The sequence below is a fragment of the Branchiostoma belcheri genome, unplaced genomic scaffold, assembly GCF_001625305.1.
Source record: "Branchiostoma belcheri isolate BF01 breed outbred unplaced genomic scaffold, Haploidv18h27 scaffold126, whole genome shotgun sequence".
In the NCBI taxonomy this organism is placed as follows: Eukaryota; Metazoa; Chordata; class Leptocardii; order Amphioxiformes; family Branchiostomatidae; genus Branchiostoma; species Branchiostoma belcheri.
The window spans coordinates 177,911-195,912 of NW_017802669.1; the positions used below are offsets into that span (position 1 = coordinate 177,911).

The window sequence follows — 18,002 nt, forward strand, 5'->3', positions numbered from 1 at the left end:
ACCAACAAATTAAATTGGTGTGGCCTTAGTAATACCTTTCTTGGACCTTTGAAACAGAATCAAAGCAAAATTTAATCTTTTGTAGAGTGTCTTTTAATTAAATAAAACCTTCTTGCTTGTATCTGTCAGTTTGGCCTACCTATACTTCTTTTTATTACAGAATGAAAATGATAACATTGCTGTTCTCAAAATAATACCTCAATATTCATAATAACACAGACTATTTTTTTATATACAATGTCATACATGTATTCATGAATTACAGTTTTGAATGATTGTATCAATGCACTACTCTTTAACAAATCATCTGGCAAATCCCTCTATTATAATTTATAGGCAGTCTCTAGTTAAAATTTGTAAATTTAAACCACAATTTCCTATCTTTTAATGCCTATTGTCAGTTATTACAAAGCCATGTCTTCAAAACTTTTTGTACTGTAAAATCACTCTTATGTTCATGGTTGCAAAACTTTGTGGTCTGAGAAAAAAGGACACATTTGCGGAACTATACATTCAAATTTGGTGGTGACAGGCATAGGAAAAAGAAAGTTAGCAAATTACATGTACTTGTTCACGGTAATGAAGTGACCATGAAAACCGTCAGTATAAAGTACCACAAAAAAAGTGTGACTTTAAGTAATAACTGTAATGAAATTCTTTTTGTCTCTAGTCCCTGAAACCTTCTGTTTGACATTGATTCTCAAACAACCAGAGCTCAATTTTCCAACTACTGCCATTTACCAAGTAAATAATGATTTTATTTTGTGTGTCAGATAATGGGCTGACAATTATGGAAAAGCAGTGCAGTTAGACAATCCCCATGGCCATTGTTCAACACAACAGATGGTAAGTAGGATGTCATTGTCACCACCAGGGCAGAAAAACACTTGTCAATCCTGCGACTCCCAAGGGAATAATGTTTGTCAAGGTTCGTCCAATTCAGAAACAATTATCCTGGGAGTTATTCTGGGTCAATGACACCAGACTATATATTACAAATTTGTATTATTTACACATATAAAGTACTGATCACTTTGATTTTAAAAGACAAAGGGTTGTTAAAGCTGCATTATGTAACATTAGGATGAAATAAAAAGTGAATTTTCAGGTACTAATTTCATTGATGAAGTAAGTTGAATCCACAATGCTCCATTGCAAATACATGTACAAAATGTAAGTGCCATTTAGCAAGTGAAGGTACCAAAATATGATGCCTTCACAGTGTGCTTAAAATCTGGAACACACAGCCATGTTTCTATACAATTCTGGCAGTTTATGGTGGCACCATAAATTAAGTGCATGTGGGCTGATCTATTGTAGTGCCAACCATAAATGTCAAATACATGTCTCTCTTCTCTCTCTCTTATCCGAGTTTTTTTACGTCTATTGATTCCCCGAATCGGGGGTATAGACGTGCTTGCACAGGTGCATGTTTGGGCTTGTCATTTTGCCCCTCAGCATGCTGAGGTGCACAACAGCAAGCCTGTGCAAGACTTTTTTTTGAAGCAAGGTTTTTACTGACAGGATGCCCTTCCTAACGTCAAACTCTAAAGTTTTTGACAGCTTTCAGAGACTGGCTGTATGAGGAAATGTGTGTTAAGTGCCTTTCCCAAGGGCACAACATCGGGGTATGTAGTAGGTGGATTTGAACCCAGGGCCCCCGGGTCCCGGGCCGAAAGCCCTACCACTATACCACACGACGCCACCACATGTATGTGAGATAATTGCAGAAATATGTTGAAAAGTGGAAGTAAATAATTTGTAATCAGTGCACATACAGAAAGATTTTCTTTATTGAATTATTAACATATTTGGTCCAAAAAAAGTTACACAGTGCCCCTTTAATGGTTTATTGAATCTAACAGCAGGTAGATGCAATGATCTAAATACATGTACACAGTCAATATAGAACTCATCAATCAAGTTAAAAAGGGGTACTACAAAATGTAGATGACACTGCGATGGTCTCATCCTATCAAACCTTAAACATTTCCTATCTTGCTCATCCTTTGACTTGAGCTGGTTACTTAATGTGCTCATTATATCTTCTCCCATATAGACATTAAGACAGGAAAAAAAACCTTCCTAAACCTTGGTTAGGCCACACCAATTTAATTTGTTGGTTCTCGGATTCGCCTCTTCGTTTTTTTCTGATTTGCAAAAAAAAAAAAAATTGATTCTGGTCCTGAATCAACTGAAAAATGCTCATGTTTTGCCCCCCAACAGTTGAGGAAAGTCCTTTTCTTCCTAGTTGTTACAGTTTTCCCATCATTGCAGTGGTTTGATTAAAAGTTCAAAATTCAATGTTTAAATTTTAACCCAGCCTTTTGTGTTGACTTCATGGCTCATTTTGTAGCATTTAAGCCTATAATAGGATGCCTTGACCTGTTTTTATTTTTATTTTTTTTCGCCCTGTCGCTTCATATTTTTTCTGAAAAAATCCGAGAACCAACAAATTAAATTGGTGTGGCCTTATAAGAAAAATTGTCCATGCCAGATTGCAAGTGATCAAGTGGTGTGAATGTATACGTATCACATTCTATCAAACAGATTTCAACAGTAGCCTCTAGCAGGCTTTGGGAAGTGGCTGGAAAGAGTAGAAATTGACCAAATAGACACTAAGATGTTATGCCAGGGGAGTTGGTCTGCAAAACTATTCCAGGGCTCAAAATTCATTTTTGGGATAGGTGCACTGGGTGCGCCATATAAAACAAAACTTAATTACAGATTTTACTGCTCCTCTCTTCTGAGCTTGAAATGGGAGCTAACTTCAAAATCTTAAACAAGTACTACGGTACATAAAAGATTTTATTATTTTTTGACACTTAGATGCCAAGAATATCCTACATAATATTATGCATTTGATATATACAAAAATACCTACAAAAATATTTAGGTGCAGCAGTGCACCCACAGAAAAAAATTGGGTGCACATCTCCCATTTTGGGTGCACTAAGGTGCACATGCACCCAGTATTTCAAGCTGTACTCTCTTAGCGTGGACCAACTCCCCTGGCATACAAATGTATCTGTCTATTTGGCCTATTTCTACTCTTTCCAGCTGCTTTCCAAAGCCTGGTAGAGGCTAATTCAACAAGCTAACTGACAGTGACAAATCCCCTCCATATGTTCCCTAATAGAGCCAGTCCTTGAACCACCTAACCTGAATGACTGTACTTAATTCACACTCTAAGAGACAATAGCATTAAGTGTCCTTGGCTTTATATCACACCTTTGTCTGCCATTGTAGCTTCCCTGTATTCATAAAGCAAAATCAATAGAAAACGCGAAAAACAATTGTTTGTGTCCTTGGGACGGTTGACCGTGATAAAGCTCACACCTGGACAGTAATAAGACACTAAACATGTGTACACTGTCATCAAATATCATTAGTCTACACCTGCCACACCGTTTAGTACAAACAGTCGTAAATTTTCACAGCCTACCGGTATCTTCAGTCATCAACATTTTCAGAGTCAGTACTGTATTAAATCTTCCTGACATCTGCACTCTTAAAGCTGCATTATATAACATTAGGGCTGTAGAAAAGTACATTTTCTGGTCATGTCTTTTCAAAACAAGTTGAATCAATCCTACATAATGATTGAAAATACATGTAAGTGCTATTCAGAAGTGGAGGTGCCAAAATATGATGTCTTACGAGTTCAGCAAACACAGCTGTCAGCCATGTTTGTTTACACTCTGGTACATATAGTTTCTGGTGGCACCACATAATGATTGCACCTCCTGTGGGCTGTTTTTTATAGCGCCAACCATAAATGTCAGAAATGTGAGATAATTTCACAAAATATATGTTAAAAAGTGCAAGTAAATTCCAATCACACAAGTATCTTTTTAGATAAAACATTTCAATTTTTGGTGCAAAAATATCACATAATGCCTCTTTAATTCATTTAAACTTTAAACAAACATGTTGCTTGGACAGTCATCATTCAGTTACCCAGTTGGTACGTTCACTTCTTTGTTCATGAAAATTTAAAACATATTGACTTGTGACGACCCCTACATGCTATACATAGGGATATATATTAAAGACTGTATGGATATTAGAAACGATTGTATAAGTTGAGACCTATCTCATACTAATGCCACCCACTTTTGTATTAGATTAGCCTTATGAAAATGTAGTTGACATGTACTTACTTACGTTAGTAGATGCCATACTTTGTACACTGTACAATTGTTGCGCAATAAAGTTATACACAATGTATGTTCATTTGCCCACTCACTCACTTTGTATCTCTCTGATTATGATATACATGTAAGTCCAGTTTTAGAACTATCCAAAAATTAATGATGAAGGCTAGACTACTGAATCACTTTCCATTATGAAAGACACTGGAAATTTGGAATCTGTTGTGAACAGTGGGGTTCAAGTGCCAGTAACTGACCCAGTCCAACAGGTTCTGGACCTTTTGGCCTAGTGGTTATGGCATTGGGCTCACAAGCTAGAGGCCTGGGTTTGATTCCCTCCCAGCAGATCTTTTGGTGGCTGCAAACTTGTTTTAAGACAGTATCAAATTGGCAAGGTCAATTTTTCACTTGGGGCCGATGTACAAAAAGATACCAGACTGAAAAAAAAAATGCCTGTGAGTGATAAAATTAAAAATGCCTAAAAACATGCCAGAAATTATTAAGCTCAAGCCTAAAACTCTGCTTGGAAAAGTGTGGTAGCTATATAGCCCCCTTTTCTATATGAGTCTGTAAACATACTGCTTTCCCTTTAGATATTACACTGTCATCATCTATATTCTTGTGAGGCAGATACATACTGTATCTGCCTCTGTCACACGACTATAATATACATGTCATGTATATAATAGTCGTGTGAGTTGAATATTGCTTACTGCAGTCTGCCTGTATTTATATTTGCAAACAGGAAACACACAGCACATCGAGATGGTTATCTCTCACCATGGGGGGACGGCACGCACCAGCCAGAAAACGCAATAAGCTGGTCGGGAGGAGATCGATACTCTACTTTCTCTCCGGCCGCCGGCGAAAAAGCATCAATCATGACAGTTAAGTGGAAGCTCAAATGAACTGAGCATCTGGCTCAGCAAATTTTCTGCGCGCCCGCGGGCAAGGCGCGTCGAAAAAAGACGCGGAAAGCGGGGAAATTAGTAAAGCAATCATGCTGGGACCGGGGGCGATGTGGGGTAATTGGCCTATCATCTCGGAAATCAGGGGGAGTTCTAATGAAAACGGACCGTAAGTGACAGGAAAACACCTGTGGACGACTCCCGTCCAAATCACAACTCCAAAACTGTCAAAACATGGACGTCAAGTCATGATTAGATAAAGCCGCAACTTCTACCATCTTGATTAGTCATCAACTAGGTCACTTGTTTCATTAAACCGTAACATCGACTCGGGAAAAAGACGAACAGTCGACTCGGAATGGTGCTACTGACAGCAAATGTTGGGTTACAAATGGCGTCCATCCGCCGAGCAAATAGCCGCATTCTCAACCGTTAAACTTCTCCGAGTTACGCCCGTATTTTTCCCGCTGAGTGCTTCGCGTAGACAGCTCTGCCATAAGTGCAGAATTACAGCTGCAGATACATAAATAGCCACTAACTGTTCCTCATTGGCCACTTCTAGTACAGAGAGTAGAAAAGTGGTGACAGCGATTAATCTTCTCCGTTTTTTTTCTTACCGTCTATACGAATGATTGCAACAGCTTTGGGAAGGTCGAGCTTTGCCTCGACTGAAAGGCGGTTGATTGTCGCGTCAATATTTCTTCCCCCAATAAGCAGTAATCTGCCAGAAATGTTATCGTACACGCTGTCTGAGTGCCACTTATTTAGCGACCATGATTGACAATTATAGTCCCCGTACGGCTATCCTTTGAGGGCGTGGACTCGCGAGTGATCTCTGTGCTCCGACCTCAGAGGTCCTCGGTGAGCGATGATCCACGACAGAAATATATTGCTACAGATGACTGCTGATTTGAGCGATCCTTACGGCATATTGCTGCCGTTCTTTGTGATTACTATCAGCCACTTTAGGTCCTCGCGAGACTCCCGCTCTTATCCAATAATCAACATTTACGGAGAGAGGGGCCTCTGATGGCCCGCCCGCCATCACTCATCCCTCGTACCATTAAAACATTCTCCTAAATCATTAAGCAGCGCGGCTCTGGGACACCGGCGCTGGCTCGCTGCGGAATACAGAGTAGGGGAGGGTTGAGGGGAGCATCCTAACAACAGGTTCTAGTGAAATACTGTCACAGTATTACTAAAACATGAAGTACGTACTGTACTTGCAACCAGTGCCAACCACAATACTAGTCAGCGTCTGTCTTTCTGTCTTTTGACGGAATTTTGCCACTCATGACGGACAAATATTTTGCTCAATCTGTCATCTTTGACGGACAAAAATTGGCCCGTAAAAATATGGAAAAAGATGTTAAACCGGACAGTGAGTGTGTGAGTGAGTGATGTCATTTAACTAGCAAAATTAACCCCTCAAAAGACAGGAAATAGCGTGTCAGAGGGTCGAGATGTCAACTTTCCCAGGGGAGCGTGCCAACAGACCCCCCTAGGAATTTTGCAACCATGATGTCAAACAAAATTGAGATGATGAAAAAAATTTCAAACTGGCAAGAACTCTGGTTGTAACAATTACAGACTCTTTTAAACTTAAAAAGCTTGGAATTCAACAGAAAGCAAAATAATGTACCATATGAATAGAGAAAGACATGCTGTTTCCATTGGAATGTGAAATCCCCACAATGATTGTGACATAATTTTCTTTAAGTGGGCATATGGGAGAAGTCAACGTATTGGGAAAGGCTCATTATAGCCCTTACAAGTCTGAACCTGGCATGTAAATCAGAAGAGCAGTAATTACTGTAAAATAGACATGTACATGTACTTAAAAATCCAATACAATTTCAGGATGGCCAAAAAAATATTCTGGATGACAAAATTTGTCTGATTTTGACATTTACAGAATTTTTTAGCATATTTTCTCCTCATTTCAGACTATCTTGAAGTGTTTGAGATAGCCCAAAATAAGCCACATGAGGCATCACTTTATTTTTGGGTACCACCCATAAATAGCTAGAACCAACCCACAATACAATGCATTTTTGCCTCACAGATTTTAGTATACTAGTCACTGTGGTATAATTATGCTATGGGACAGGATTGATTGAACTAATACTATGACCAGAAAATTGACTTAAACTTTAAATCCAGTTTTACTGCACTGAAATTGCATTGGATGCCTTTAATTTGAAAGTAACAAACTATATGCCAATTGGGTAGCTTCTGCAACAAAGGCACTAGAAATATGACTCAAACTCACCCCTTTCTGACATCCTTTAACATCTGACTCTTGGAGGCTTTCCTTTGACTCTCTGCCTTTTTTATAGATTTTGACGCGGCCACGAGATTCCCGATGTCCCCCGGAGCGTCCCTCAGACCAAAACTTTTGGCGACGTGTCCGAGGTGGAGCTTCTTCACGTGGAAGATGTGTTTGAGGGTGGAGGGAAACGTGGCGTACGCTCGGATGAAGGATTGGTACGCTGGAAGAAGTTGGCAAGCTTTAATTTCATTTGTACAAAAAAGAAGCAATCAGCATCAGAATGAAATATATATCGTGTTGATTTTGTTAAGAAAAAAGTAAGTCTTAGATAAATGTAAGGCGACACGCAGAATTTTTCAGAAGCAACAGACCCCAAAAAATAATAAAATTGCAAATTTGCATTTATTACAATTACATAAGGCCACACCAATTTGATTTGTTGGTTCTCAGATTTTTTGAAAATATGGTTAACTAGAAAAACCTAATGAAAGCAAAGTCTGAGGTTGATGACTCAGTGGACTCAGTGTTATGTTACATACAGTAGTAAATACAGCCATATTCTCGTTTTCTTCCTAGCCCTCTCATTTTATGGTGTCCGCTTGAATGTTATCTTTTGAACTAAAAATGTCTGAGAACCAACAAAATGAATTGGTGTGGCCTAACAACTGTTATGACAAGCCAGTACATGCTGGCTTTTTGCAGCATTTATGAGTTGGCACTGTACTGAGTTCTGGAGTTCTGTGGAGCTTCAGCAGCCTGGGTGCTGTCCTCCGTAGTTACCGCAGGCTCCATGTTGTCACTTAAGCTACATGTACCATGGACTACAGAGGCCAGAGCCTCGTTGGAGGTGATTTTTTTGTAGAACAGGAGACAATACAATCAATGCCCGTGCATATGTCAATGACATCCATGAAATTAAATCAGTGTGGCCTAGAGCACTAGTAACTATTACATGTACATGTACCTTTCCTGGCCATGGCAAGTTTGTCCTGGTCTGAGAGGACATAGTTTTCAAACGACATCTGCAGAGACGTGGCTGCTTCTTGTACCGCTTGCTGGGCTGCTCCCGGCTGGACATGGAGAAAACAAACAGGTTAGAATCAAGACATCTTTAAGTTACTGGGTTCATGAAGACAGAGAGCATGTATCGAAAGCTGGGTAGCAAACTTTTTGTTGGATTTATTGTCAATAATATTCCTCAAAAGGTTAGAATCATTTCATCAAGATGCCTTCATTCAAATTTTACATTAATTTTGTAACTCCCCAAAATAACCAGTGAACAAAGACCTTATAGAAGCAAATTACAGAAGGGAAGTCTGCAAATTTTTGCTGGCAGTGTTGCAGATCATAACATACATGACAGTACTCTCTAAGTAGAGGTTTACTTAGTGTACATGTAGGCTTTGGCTTATTTTTGGCATGTTTTTAGACATGATTATCGGGAATTTTTTTTTGTACTGGAATCTTTTTTTTACACCAGCCAATTTGATATAACTGTCTTTGCAGCCACCAAACAAATTCTACTTGGAGATTAAACATTATGACAATCATAGCTTTTCAAGCTAAGGTTACAGTGTAACAGTACAGTTTTAATTATAAGTGGCTTAGTGACTAAAACAATTACAATGTATAACACCTGTAAGAAATACTTTAATTTGCATTATGAAATACCATGCACAATACTTTACAATTGCTAAGGAGTCCTTAAACTGCTAGTACATTAAACATGGCATTCAGGAGTAAAATGATTTGAAACACAGTGTCATACTGTCCTCAATAAGTCATATGCACCACCTATTCTTCAATATGGCAGGTCTAAAAACTTTAACGGCTACATTCAAAAGAATAGGAGGCGATATTTATAGAAAAACACATTAAACGAAAGCAAGAAAAGCCACGCTTGTTGGATACAATACACCCTATCACTATAGTTCGACTTTACATTTACATTAATTTTTGTAAGCACACTAAGTAACACTCACCTTATAAGCATTTAAGAACAGACCAGACACTCTAAATTAAAGATTTAGCTAAAACTTGAGCCAGTATTAAATGCTAGAGGCACCGACTACAACTTTAAAGACTGTACTCCGAACAGCATTTTTCAGAGGAGACTCCTGCTTAAATGTGTGCATGTGGAGAATCGTGCAGTGAGTTTTCCATTTTATCTCAATGCAGGAAACCACATTATGCTTCCTTCAGTACAGATATTTTATCATCCCCCCTTAATTATAGTACAGCTGTCCAGGAATGATGGAGTGTTATACATTGTACTACCCTGCTTCCTCGAGATTTTGTTTTCGCTGTTTCCGATAAAAGCCGCGTATGTCGTTTCTGACGTAACGTGACTTTTACCGCCCCTTTGTTCGACGTCAGCTAACCTCGGTCTTGGAAATGTTGATGCTTATTTACAATATTTGAGTGGACAATGCTGGAGCATCAAAGCTTTTTTATAATGTAAGGCCATGTTGATTTGATTATATGGATGACATCCTCTGGGAACCCCAAAACTGATGCGAGCGTGTCAATAAAAGAAGTTTGGCAGAAACAAATGTTGCCTTCATAATGAAATCTACGCTGTCATGAAGGTTGAACAAATGACTAAACACACGGAGTATGGTATGGCGAATAAAAGACTCTTCATTTTAATTTCTTTACATTTTATTATGTTCCTTTGGAATTGATTCTGGTATGCTACGGCACTGGTACATGTATTCTTTTCCAACTTTTCTTTTTGCAATTTATGGCCGCATATATTTGCTCATTTTGCAGCTGCTTTGTACGATTTACAGTACGGTCAAAACCTTGTTTGAAATATATGAAAATTCATGCCTGCAAGGATGGCATCCATATAATCCAATCAACATGGCCTAATTCATGCCCAAAGGCTGCAGAGGTCAGCACTTAGGACCAGGGCTGTGACATATTGACATTTTAATGGACGGTAGATCGTAAAAAGTAAAAGAAAAGTGGACAATGATAACGAGTGGTCAACCTCCATTAGTTACAATCATGTACATGTGTATGCTCCATCCTTTTGTATGATTGGCTGGACAATAATATTGTACAAACTGACCATCTGACCAACTGAGTGTATTAATTATGTACATATAAATTACTATCCACTACACTAACTGTAACAGCAAGTCATTGAGACACTAAGATTGTAAAATTGTAAAGTTAAAGTACATTGCGATAAAATTTCAGCCAAGTGGACATTCAATGATAACAAGCGGTAAAGATACTAGTTACAATGTATGCTGCACTCTTGTATAATCATCATCATAAAAAAATTATGATACAGTATTCTACAAACTGACCATTTGACCAACTTACATATCACTGTCCACTTGGCAAGACATAGAAGATACAAGATATAACGTTACGTATTTATCATTGGTTTGTTGCAGTTTGACCTTTAACTGAATAAATCAATTAATGAAAAGAATTGAAAACCAAATTGTAAAAATGTACAACCAAGTTTTGAGTAAGGCATTCAATTATAAATACTTAAAGAACCTATAGAAGCTCTGTGTTTTGGTATAATTAACAAGTGGGCTAACTGGTGGCCAATGGTTACAGGTGGCTACATGTACTCACCATGCCCATGACAGCTGTTTTGAAATTACCTTGAAAACCACTTGTGGTAAAGAAAGATGAAGAAAACAAATCCCTCTGTAGATACAAGTCTAAAGCCTCCTGCTTACTATGATTGGTACATCACTCCAGATTTGACTGAAGAGTTCTGACACCCTGCTATTTATGTAGCACTTGTCTGACAACTGGTGAAACCTGGAATCCAAATTATGCACAATGACATTATTTATTACCAACTGTGAAAATTGTAAATTTTTTTCATAATCATCAGAAATTTTGGTGTATTCACAAACCTTATAATACCATGATTATGTCTATTTGACTGAATGACTTGTGTAATAGTTGTTTGTTGTAAATGTATAGTGCCTCTTGTAATGTTTCTGACCAAAATGATAATCACCAAATATTTGTAACCAGGCCTAGGGGACTGGAAAGAAAATCAGGATATAACTGCTACTTGTAATTCCTGCAACCATGTTCTCTGAAATCAAACAAAATCATCACCTAATATATGGGAATATGACAGACTCTGACAGACATACATGTAATGTAGAATGATACAAATAACAGAGACACAAAGGCGACAGCATTTAATGTTCCACTAACTATTGTAATGATGGCAGAACGTAAAAACATTTTAGACACCACTTTCACTCCACTAATCATGTACAGTAACAGTTGTAATTATCTTACAATGGTATGTCTTAAGACGCTAGCAGGCTTCCTTAACGAGGGTTGGTATCTTGTCGGTGAGAGAACTGTTGTTGTAAAACACTTTGTCTAGCTTTGTTTCAAGTCTGCGACTGTTACAGTATCTCATTCCCCCCACTTCACTGCACCGAAACAAAAGTCTGCTTTGCACACAATAGTGCAGCAATACATTATGAACACACAAGTTGGGACTTGGGCCCTCCCTTTGTGCAAAGGTTGGGAGATAAAGGCGAGGCGTAATCAGTCAAATGGTGTGTGTAAATAAATAGACAAATGAATAAACTGGGAGGATTTTAAAGCCGGGCTTAATGACGTCTAATAGCCTGGCTGGAGGGAAGATAGGTGCCCAGAAAGTTGAGGGTACATGTAAGGCCATCGCGCTTCATTACACATCTAAGGGGGGCAGGCTGGCCGCCGAGTCGCAACGTCGCCAGACAGGGAGGTGCCGGCGAGAAGAAAGGAGCCAGCAATGTTTAAGCTCGCAACCTCGGGAATTCTCCAACTGTCACAGACAATGGGGAGACAACCGCGCAGAGACGTGTGCGCTCACCCCTGAGGAATCAGATAAGTGGTCGTAATGTGCCGCCTCCTTCAAACACCAGGCAAGACAAACTACGACGGACCTCGCCGGAGACTCTCCCATTCGACGCAGAAACGGCGCCGTAACCGCCGTCTTCGCCACGCAGGGATGACCGCCGAGGCTAGATCGACAACTCCTGCCGGAAATCATCCAGCGTTTAATGGAAGAGATCCCGATCGGTTTTGACCTTTTGCAAGGACGAAAAGAGAATCCAAAATGCGAGCAAATAATGTAACAAACATAAGTATAGCCTGTGGTGAGACAGGAAAGAGCTGGGACAGAGTGAATTAGACACACACAATTTCCCCCCTAACTCGCTGGGCAAGAGCACAAACATACCCACGGGCGGCAATCTCAGCAAATATGAAACGTTCAGCCAAAACTCGCCGACATTCGTGCCACCGCAATTTCCTTACTAAAAGCCTCGGCAACTGAGTGATTTGTATGAGCGCACAAACCGCCCAGGGCCAGGGTTGTTGGGACGGCACTCAAACGTGACTACCCCGCATTTGCCTCCCATTTTCGAAAAGGCCCACGTTCCATTACCGGCTCGCGTCGGCCATTTACGTCGTTTCGTCGCTATCGTAGATTGTGTCCGAGGGGGACAGGTTTAGTCCCCGTTCTCGGTGGCAAAAGGTAATGGAATTTTAAAGAGTTAACTGAATGAACTGATGCTTTCCTTCTCCGCCTTGCCGTACTTGCAGGCAAAACGTGAATCACTGTAAAAGGGAGTCTTGACCCACATTCAGCAGTTCTGGGATTCTTCTGCAGAAATGGATAATGGATTACCTGCCTTCAGAAGAGATATCTCTGTCCTGACAGTTACAAATGCTCCTCATATGGCGGTACATGTACACACATGCACTTTTTGTCTCATCACAGTAATCTTCCTTCAACATTTCTGAGGCAGCATATTTGATTTGAGAATATAGTTTAGAGACTTCTTATTATTTCAGGGTAATTATATCTAAATTATGCAAAGAACAAACTTTTTGTAGTCAACAGTAACGCAAAAAGGAACAATGTCATGTACTTGTCTAGTACATTCCACTTGACTACTACATCTGGCTTTCAAAGAAAAGAATTTTGGCCACATACAAGTGAGTTAAAACAATAATTAGGCCACACCAATTCAATTTCTTGGTTAACGGATTTTTCTAGAAAAATAATGGAGCAGGGGTGCGAAAAAAATAAAATAAAAACAGACCTAGGCATCCTACAATGTATTATGGCCCAAAATGGTACGATAGAAGCCATGAAGTCAACACACCAGGCTGGTTCAAACTTTAAACAATGAATTTTGAACTTTTAATGATACCATTGCATTGAAAGATGGAATAACTGTTACTGTAACTAGGATAAAAAGGACTGTTTTCAACTGTTCATGGCAAAATATGAGCATTTTGCAGTTGATTCTGAATTTTTATATTTATTTGCAAATCAGAAAAAAATGAAGCGGGGCGAATCCGTTAACCAAGAAATTAAATTGGTGTGGCCTTACATTGCTTTACATGTACGATCTAAAGATCAAATGAATTCTTCAAGTCTAATCAATCCTTACCTACTTTACTCATGGAGGTATAATAGACACTTACTTGATACTTTACTTACAACTGTTAAAAGTGCTGTTATACATGTACATTGTATTGTTTAATCAATTTTTATTGAAAGGTTGCACCTATCTACTGTACCTCAAGTTCTTTGAACTGTTATTGAGTTGAACACAGACTGAAGAATTTTTATCTGTATCATTACCAACTGGTACATGGTTACAAGTGATTTACTCACATAATTATCATCTGATTGAAGTTTTAGTTGAGTGAACGGGGTAAACCCATGGCCACATGCTGTGTTCAGGCAGTAAAACAGGTACAGGGTAACATGAGTAATTTCATCAGGTAGGCAAGATCTAGAGACTATATAATACAGCACGTCGGCAGAACATGTACTGTGCATGCGCAAAACCCTAATTTTTCACGGCTTTCGTCGGATTTTTGGTCAACGTTGCATCAGAATTTTGCAAGTTGTAGAGGATATTTTTTTCGGCATAACATTTGGAAACTACAGACGGATTGTTAACCTTATATGCGCAAGCACGACCTTATATTCTGCTGAAGTGCAGTATGTTCTGCCAACATGCTGTATACTAGTAATATGTTGGAGAAAGCTCCTTAGCTTGTCGTCCTAGGTGTTACTGTAACAATTTTTCCATCAATCAATACAGTAGATCTTTAATAAATAAAAGTTCAAAATTCATTGTATGAATCACCAAAGGGCCTAGCATGTTGATGACATGGCTCCTATTGTAGCTTTTGAGGCTATCAGAGGATGCCTTGGTCTATTTTCATTTTTTTTTGCACCCTGTGGCTTCATCTTTTTTTTTTAAATCCGAGAACCAACAAATCAAATTCAATTTGGTGTAGTACACCTATTTCTTGTGTGTCAAAACTCTATGGGTACCAAAACTCTATGGACATCAAAACTTAGTGAGAACAACCAGGAAGAATTATCAAATCCTTTGATGAGCCCAGACCTACATATATAACACATAATCACAATGTAATGTTTCCCCATTGTCAGGGGAAGATACTAGTCTCTTCCAGACTAACAATGCTGGCTATTTTATACATGTATATAGGAGAATATTTTCCAGGGGAGTTTGACCGCCTTGGGGTTTGACTGGCCGTAAAGCATCAATCTTCCAAAATCTGACTTGCCCGGCCAATTTTACTCTCCTTTTTGCCAACTGCTATGATCTGTAGTCCAGTAGAAAGGCGTGGTGGAGGCTATAGCTAGGACGGTAAAGCCTTCCTCTAGCCTCCATAGCATGTCAAAAACCCAGGGGGTTTTGGGGGTCTTCAGGGTCTTTGGGAGCTTTTTTGGGCACCCTTTAATGTGCTATTTTCTGATTGCATACATGTATAGACAACATACATGTAGCCAGCCTGATTGAATTACAATGTACCCCCGTTTTTAACTGGGCTGATCAGAAAACAGCCAAAGACCACCAAACCCCCAGTTCTATAAGCCTGCAACGGAGGCTAGCCTTCCCTGTGGTACTCAGCAGTGCGTGTTTGTGAAACGTTGGGGGATTGGTGGGGGAAAAGCCCCGACCAGACCTCGGCGGTGCTATCACACCCATTAATCAAAGGTACACAACAGTACAGACCTGTGAGCACAATCCAAAACGCTGTGTATAAGATGCACTTTTGATATCAACATGAGAGCTAATGACATGGAAACAGACTTTTTGATATCACAGTGTCGTACATGTATAAAATAGTCATGCGGACAATATGGAGTGAAATGTATTTCCCTGGTACAGTGTAATTGTTATACATTGTACGTTTACCAAGTTTATGTACTTAATTTTGATTTGTATTCGTTCAACAATTTAATTGATTGGTTCTCAGCTTCCCCCACTTCATTTTTTCTGATTTGCAAAAAAAGATTCAGGTTCTAAATCAACTCCAAAATGCTCAGCCTCAACAGTTGAACAAAGCTCCTTGTCTTCCTGTAGATCTGATGTTAGGTTTTCCATCTCTCAATGCATTGGTTTGATTAAAAGTTTAAAATTCCTTGACGAATGTTTGAATTATAAAGTTCCTTGTCATGGCTCCTATCATAGCATCTGGGATTGTCAGATGATGCCTAGGTCTGTCTTTTATTTTGTTTTTTCGCCCTGTCACTTCATATTTTTGTCTGAAAAAATCTGACAACCAATAAATCAAATTGGTGTGGCCTTATCTTAACTTCCAAAAGTTGGGTCTCAAACATTTCAAACCGTGCCATTTAAAACAAACATTTAAAGACACATTCAAAGTCTTTTTGTGTGTTACCTGCCACATACAGTTGTATCTTTGAGACATTAACATGATTTTAATCTTGACCCGCAACAGTTGATTTTCAAATGTATTATCAAACTGTACATCTGAAACAAACCTGAGTGTGCAGACAGTTGATTTAAAGTCTTTTTGCTTGTTACTTTTAGTGCCACATATCTTTGAGACATTAACCTTTTTATCTTAACTCACAACAGTTGATTTTCAAACGTATCAACCTGTACCATCTCAAACATACCTGTGAAGACAGTTGGTCTTTTTGCTTGTTACTTTTAGTACCACGTATCTTTGAGACATTAACCTTTTTATCTTGACTCGCAACAGTTCATTTTCAAACGTATTATCAAACTGTACCATCTGAAACATACCTGTGAAGACAGTTGATTCAAAGTCTTTTTGCTTGTTACTTTTAGTGCCACATATCTTTGAGACATTAACCTTTTTATCTTGACTTGCAACAGTTCATTTTCAAACGTATTATCAAACTGTACCATCTGATACAAACCTGTGCAGACAGTTGATTCAAAGTCTTTTTGCTTTAGTGCCACATATCTTTGAGACATTTTATCTTGACTTGCAACAGTTGATTTTCAAACGTATCAACCTGTGGCATCTGAAACATACCTGTGCCATCAGTAACCAAAGCCCTAGTGTCGCCAGCCTTGTATGTATGTAGAAGGTTGCAGAGATAGCGCAGCATTCCGATCTAATGGCTCAGGAAACAACATAGTTTCCACTCGACTGATGCGCTCCCAACTATTCGGCTAAATGTCTCTGACAAAGTTTGTTTATTGACTTTTGAAAAAGGTCTGTGTGGCGAAGACACAGCACAGAGACAATTACTGACGTTTCTGCTTGGGAAGGCTGGTCAAGAAAGCGTGCAAAATGTCAATAGTTTTAATAAAGGCACCCAATACAATTTTAGGACACCGACGAACGTAAAATATTCTGGACAAGGAAACCCGTCGGATATTGACATTTATACTTAATGACCTCCAATTCTTTGCACATTTGCGTCATTGTTTCTTACTTGAAGCATTTGAAATAGCCCAGAAATAAGCTTTGCCCTTTATTTTTGGGTACCACCCATAAATAGGTGCATACATGTATAGTACCAGCCTAGGATATGAAACAAACAATCATTTTCCATCAGTGTCAATGCATTTTTGCCTCACAGATATGGGATAGGGTTGATTTAACTTACTGGTATTAAAAAATGACTAGAAAACTGAGTTTGAAAATCCAGTTTTGTCGCCCTAAAATTACAATGGGTGCCTTTAAGACAAATTTTTAACGATGACACTTCTGTTAGGACATTGTCTACAAGACAAAAGTGTAGTCATTGCTTGCTTCAAAATTCCCTGGCTTTTAAATACAGGAGACTTCTTTTAACAGACAGAAAACCTTCAATCTAATTTCTAAGGTTGACAAAATAGATCGTTGTTTGTGAAACAACTTTCGTTCCTTTACTGAAACAGAGTTGGCTCCTACCCATCTTCAAGTTTACATGGTAACATGAACAATAAATAAACCGAGTAGTTCTTTCAACTGCAGTAACCCCTATAACGTGTTCTTTACCCCCAAGGCACTTTGGGGCCCACCTTTCGAATGGGAACATGTAGCACTTCAGCAGAACGTCTCATATAAGGTTGTATTTGCTCATATTAGGTTAGCATTTCGACAGTAGTTTCCAAATGGTGTGTCGGAAAAGATATCTTCTGCAATCATAGTCAAAATTCTGATGCAACGTTGACCAAAAATCCTACGAAAAACGCGAAAATGCAGGGTTCTGCGCAGGCACAGTACATTCTGCCGACGTGCTGGAACATGTAACGTTATATGGCATCTAAAAACTGGACTAAGAGTACACCCTTGTCTTCTCTCACACACTTTAACTTGAGTAGGTGTTACCACGCATTATCACCGACACCTGAAACT

The 18,002-nt window shown here is 39.0% G+C and overlaps 1 protein-coding gene across 1 annotated transcript in view; it reads right to left on the minus strand.

Moving 5' to 3' along the window:
* Positions 1-18,002, minus strand: part of LOC109463424 (probable ATP-dependent RNA helicase DDX31) — a 62,876-nt gene that overhangs the window by 24,352 nt on the left and 20,522 nt on the right. Inside the window, 5 exon segments of the mRNA XM_019760242.1 lie at positions 5,251-5,260; positions 7,335-7,554; positions 8,299-8,404; positions 16,689-16,730; positions 16,733-16,770. Of these exon segments, the coding sequence (XP_019615801.1) occupies positions 5,251-5,260; positions 7,335-7,554; positions 8,299-8,404; positions 16,689-16,730; positions 16,733-16,770 (416 nt within the window).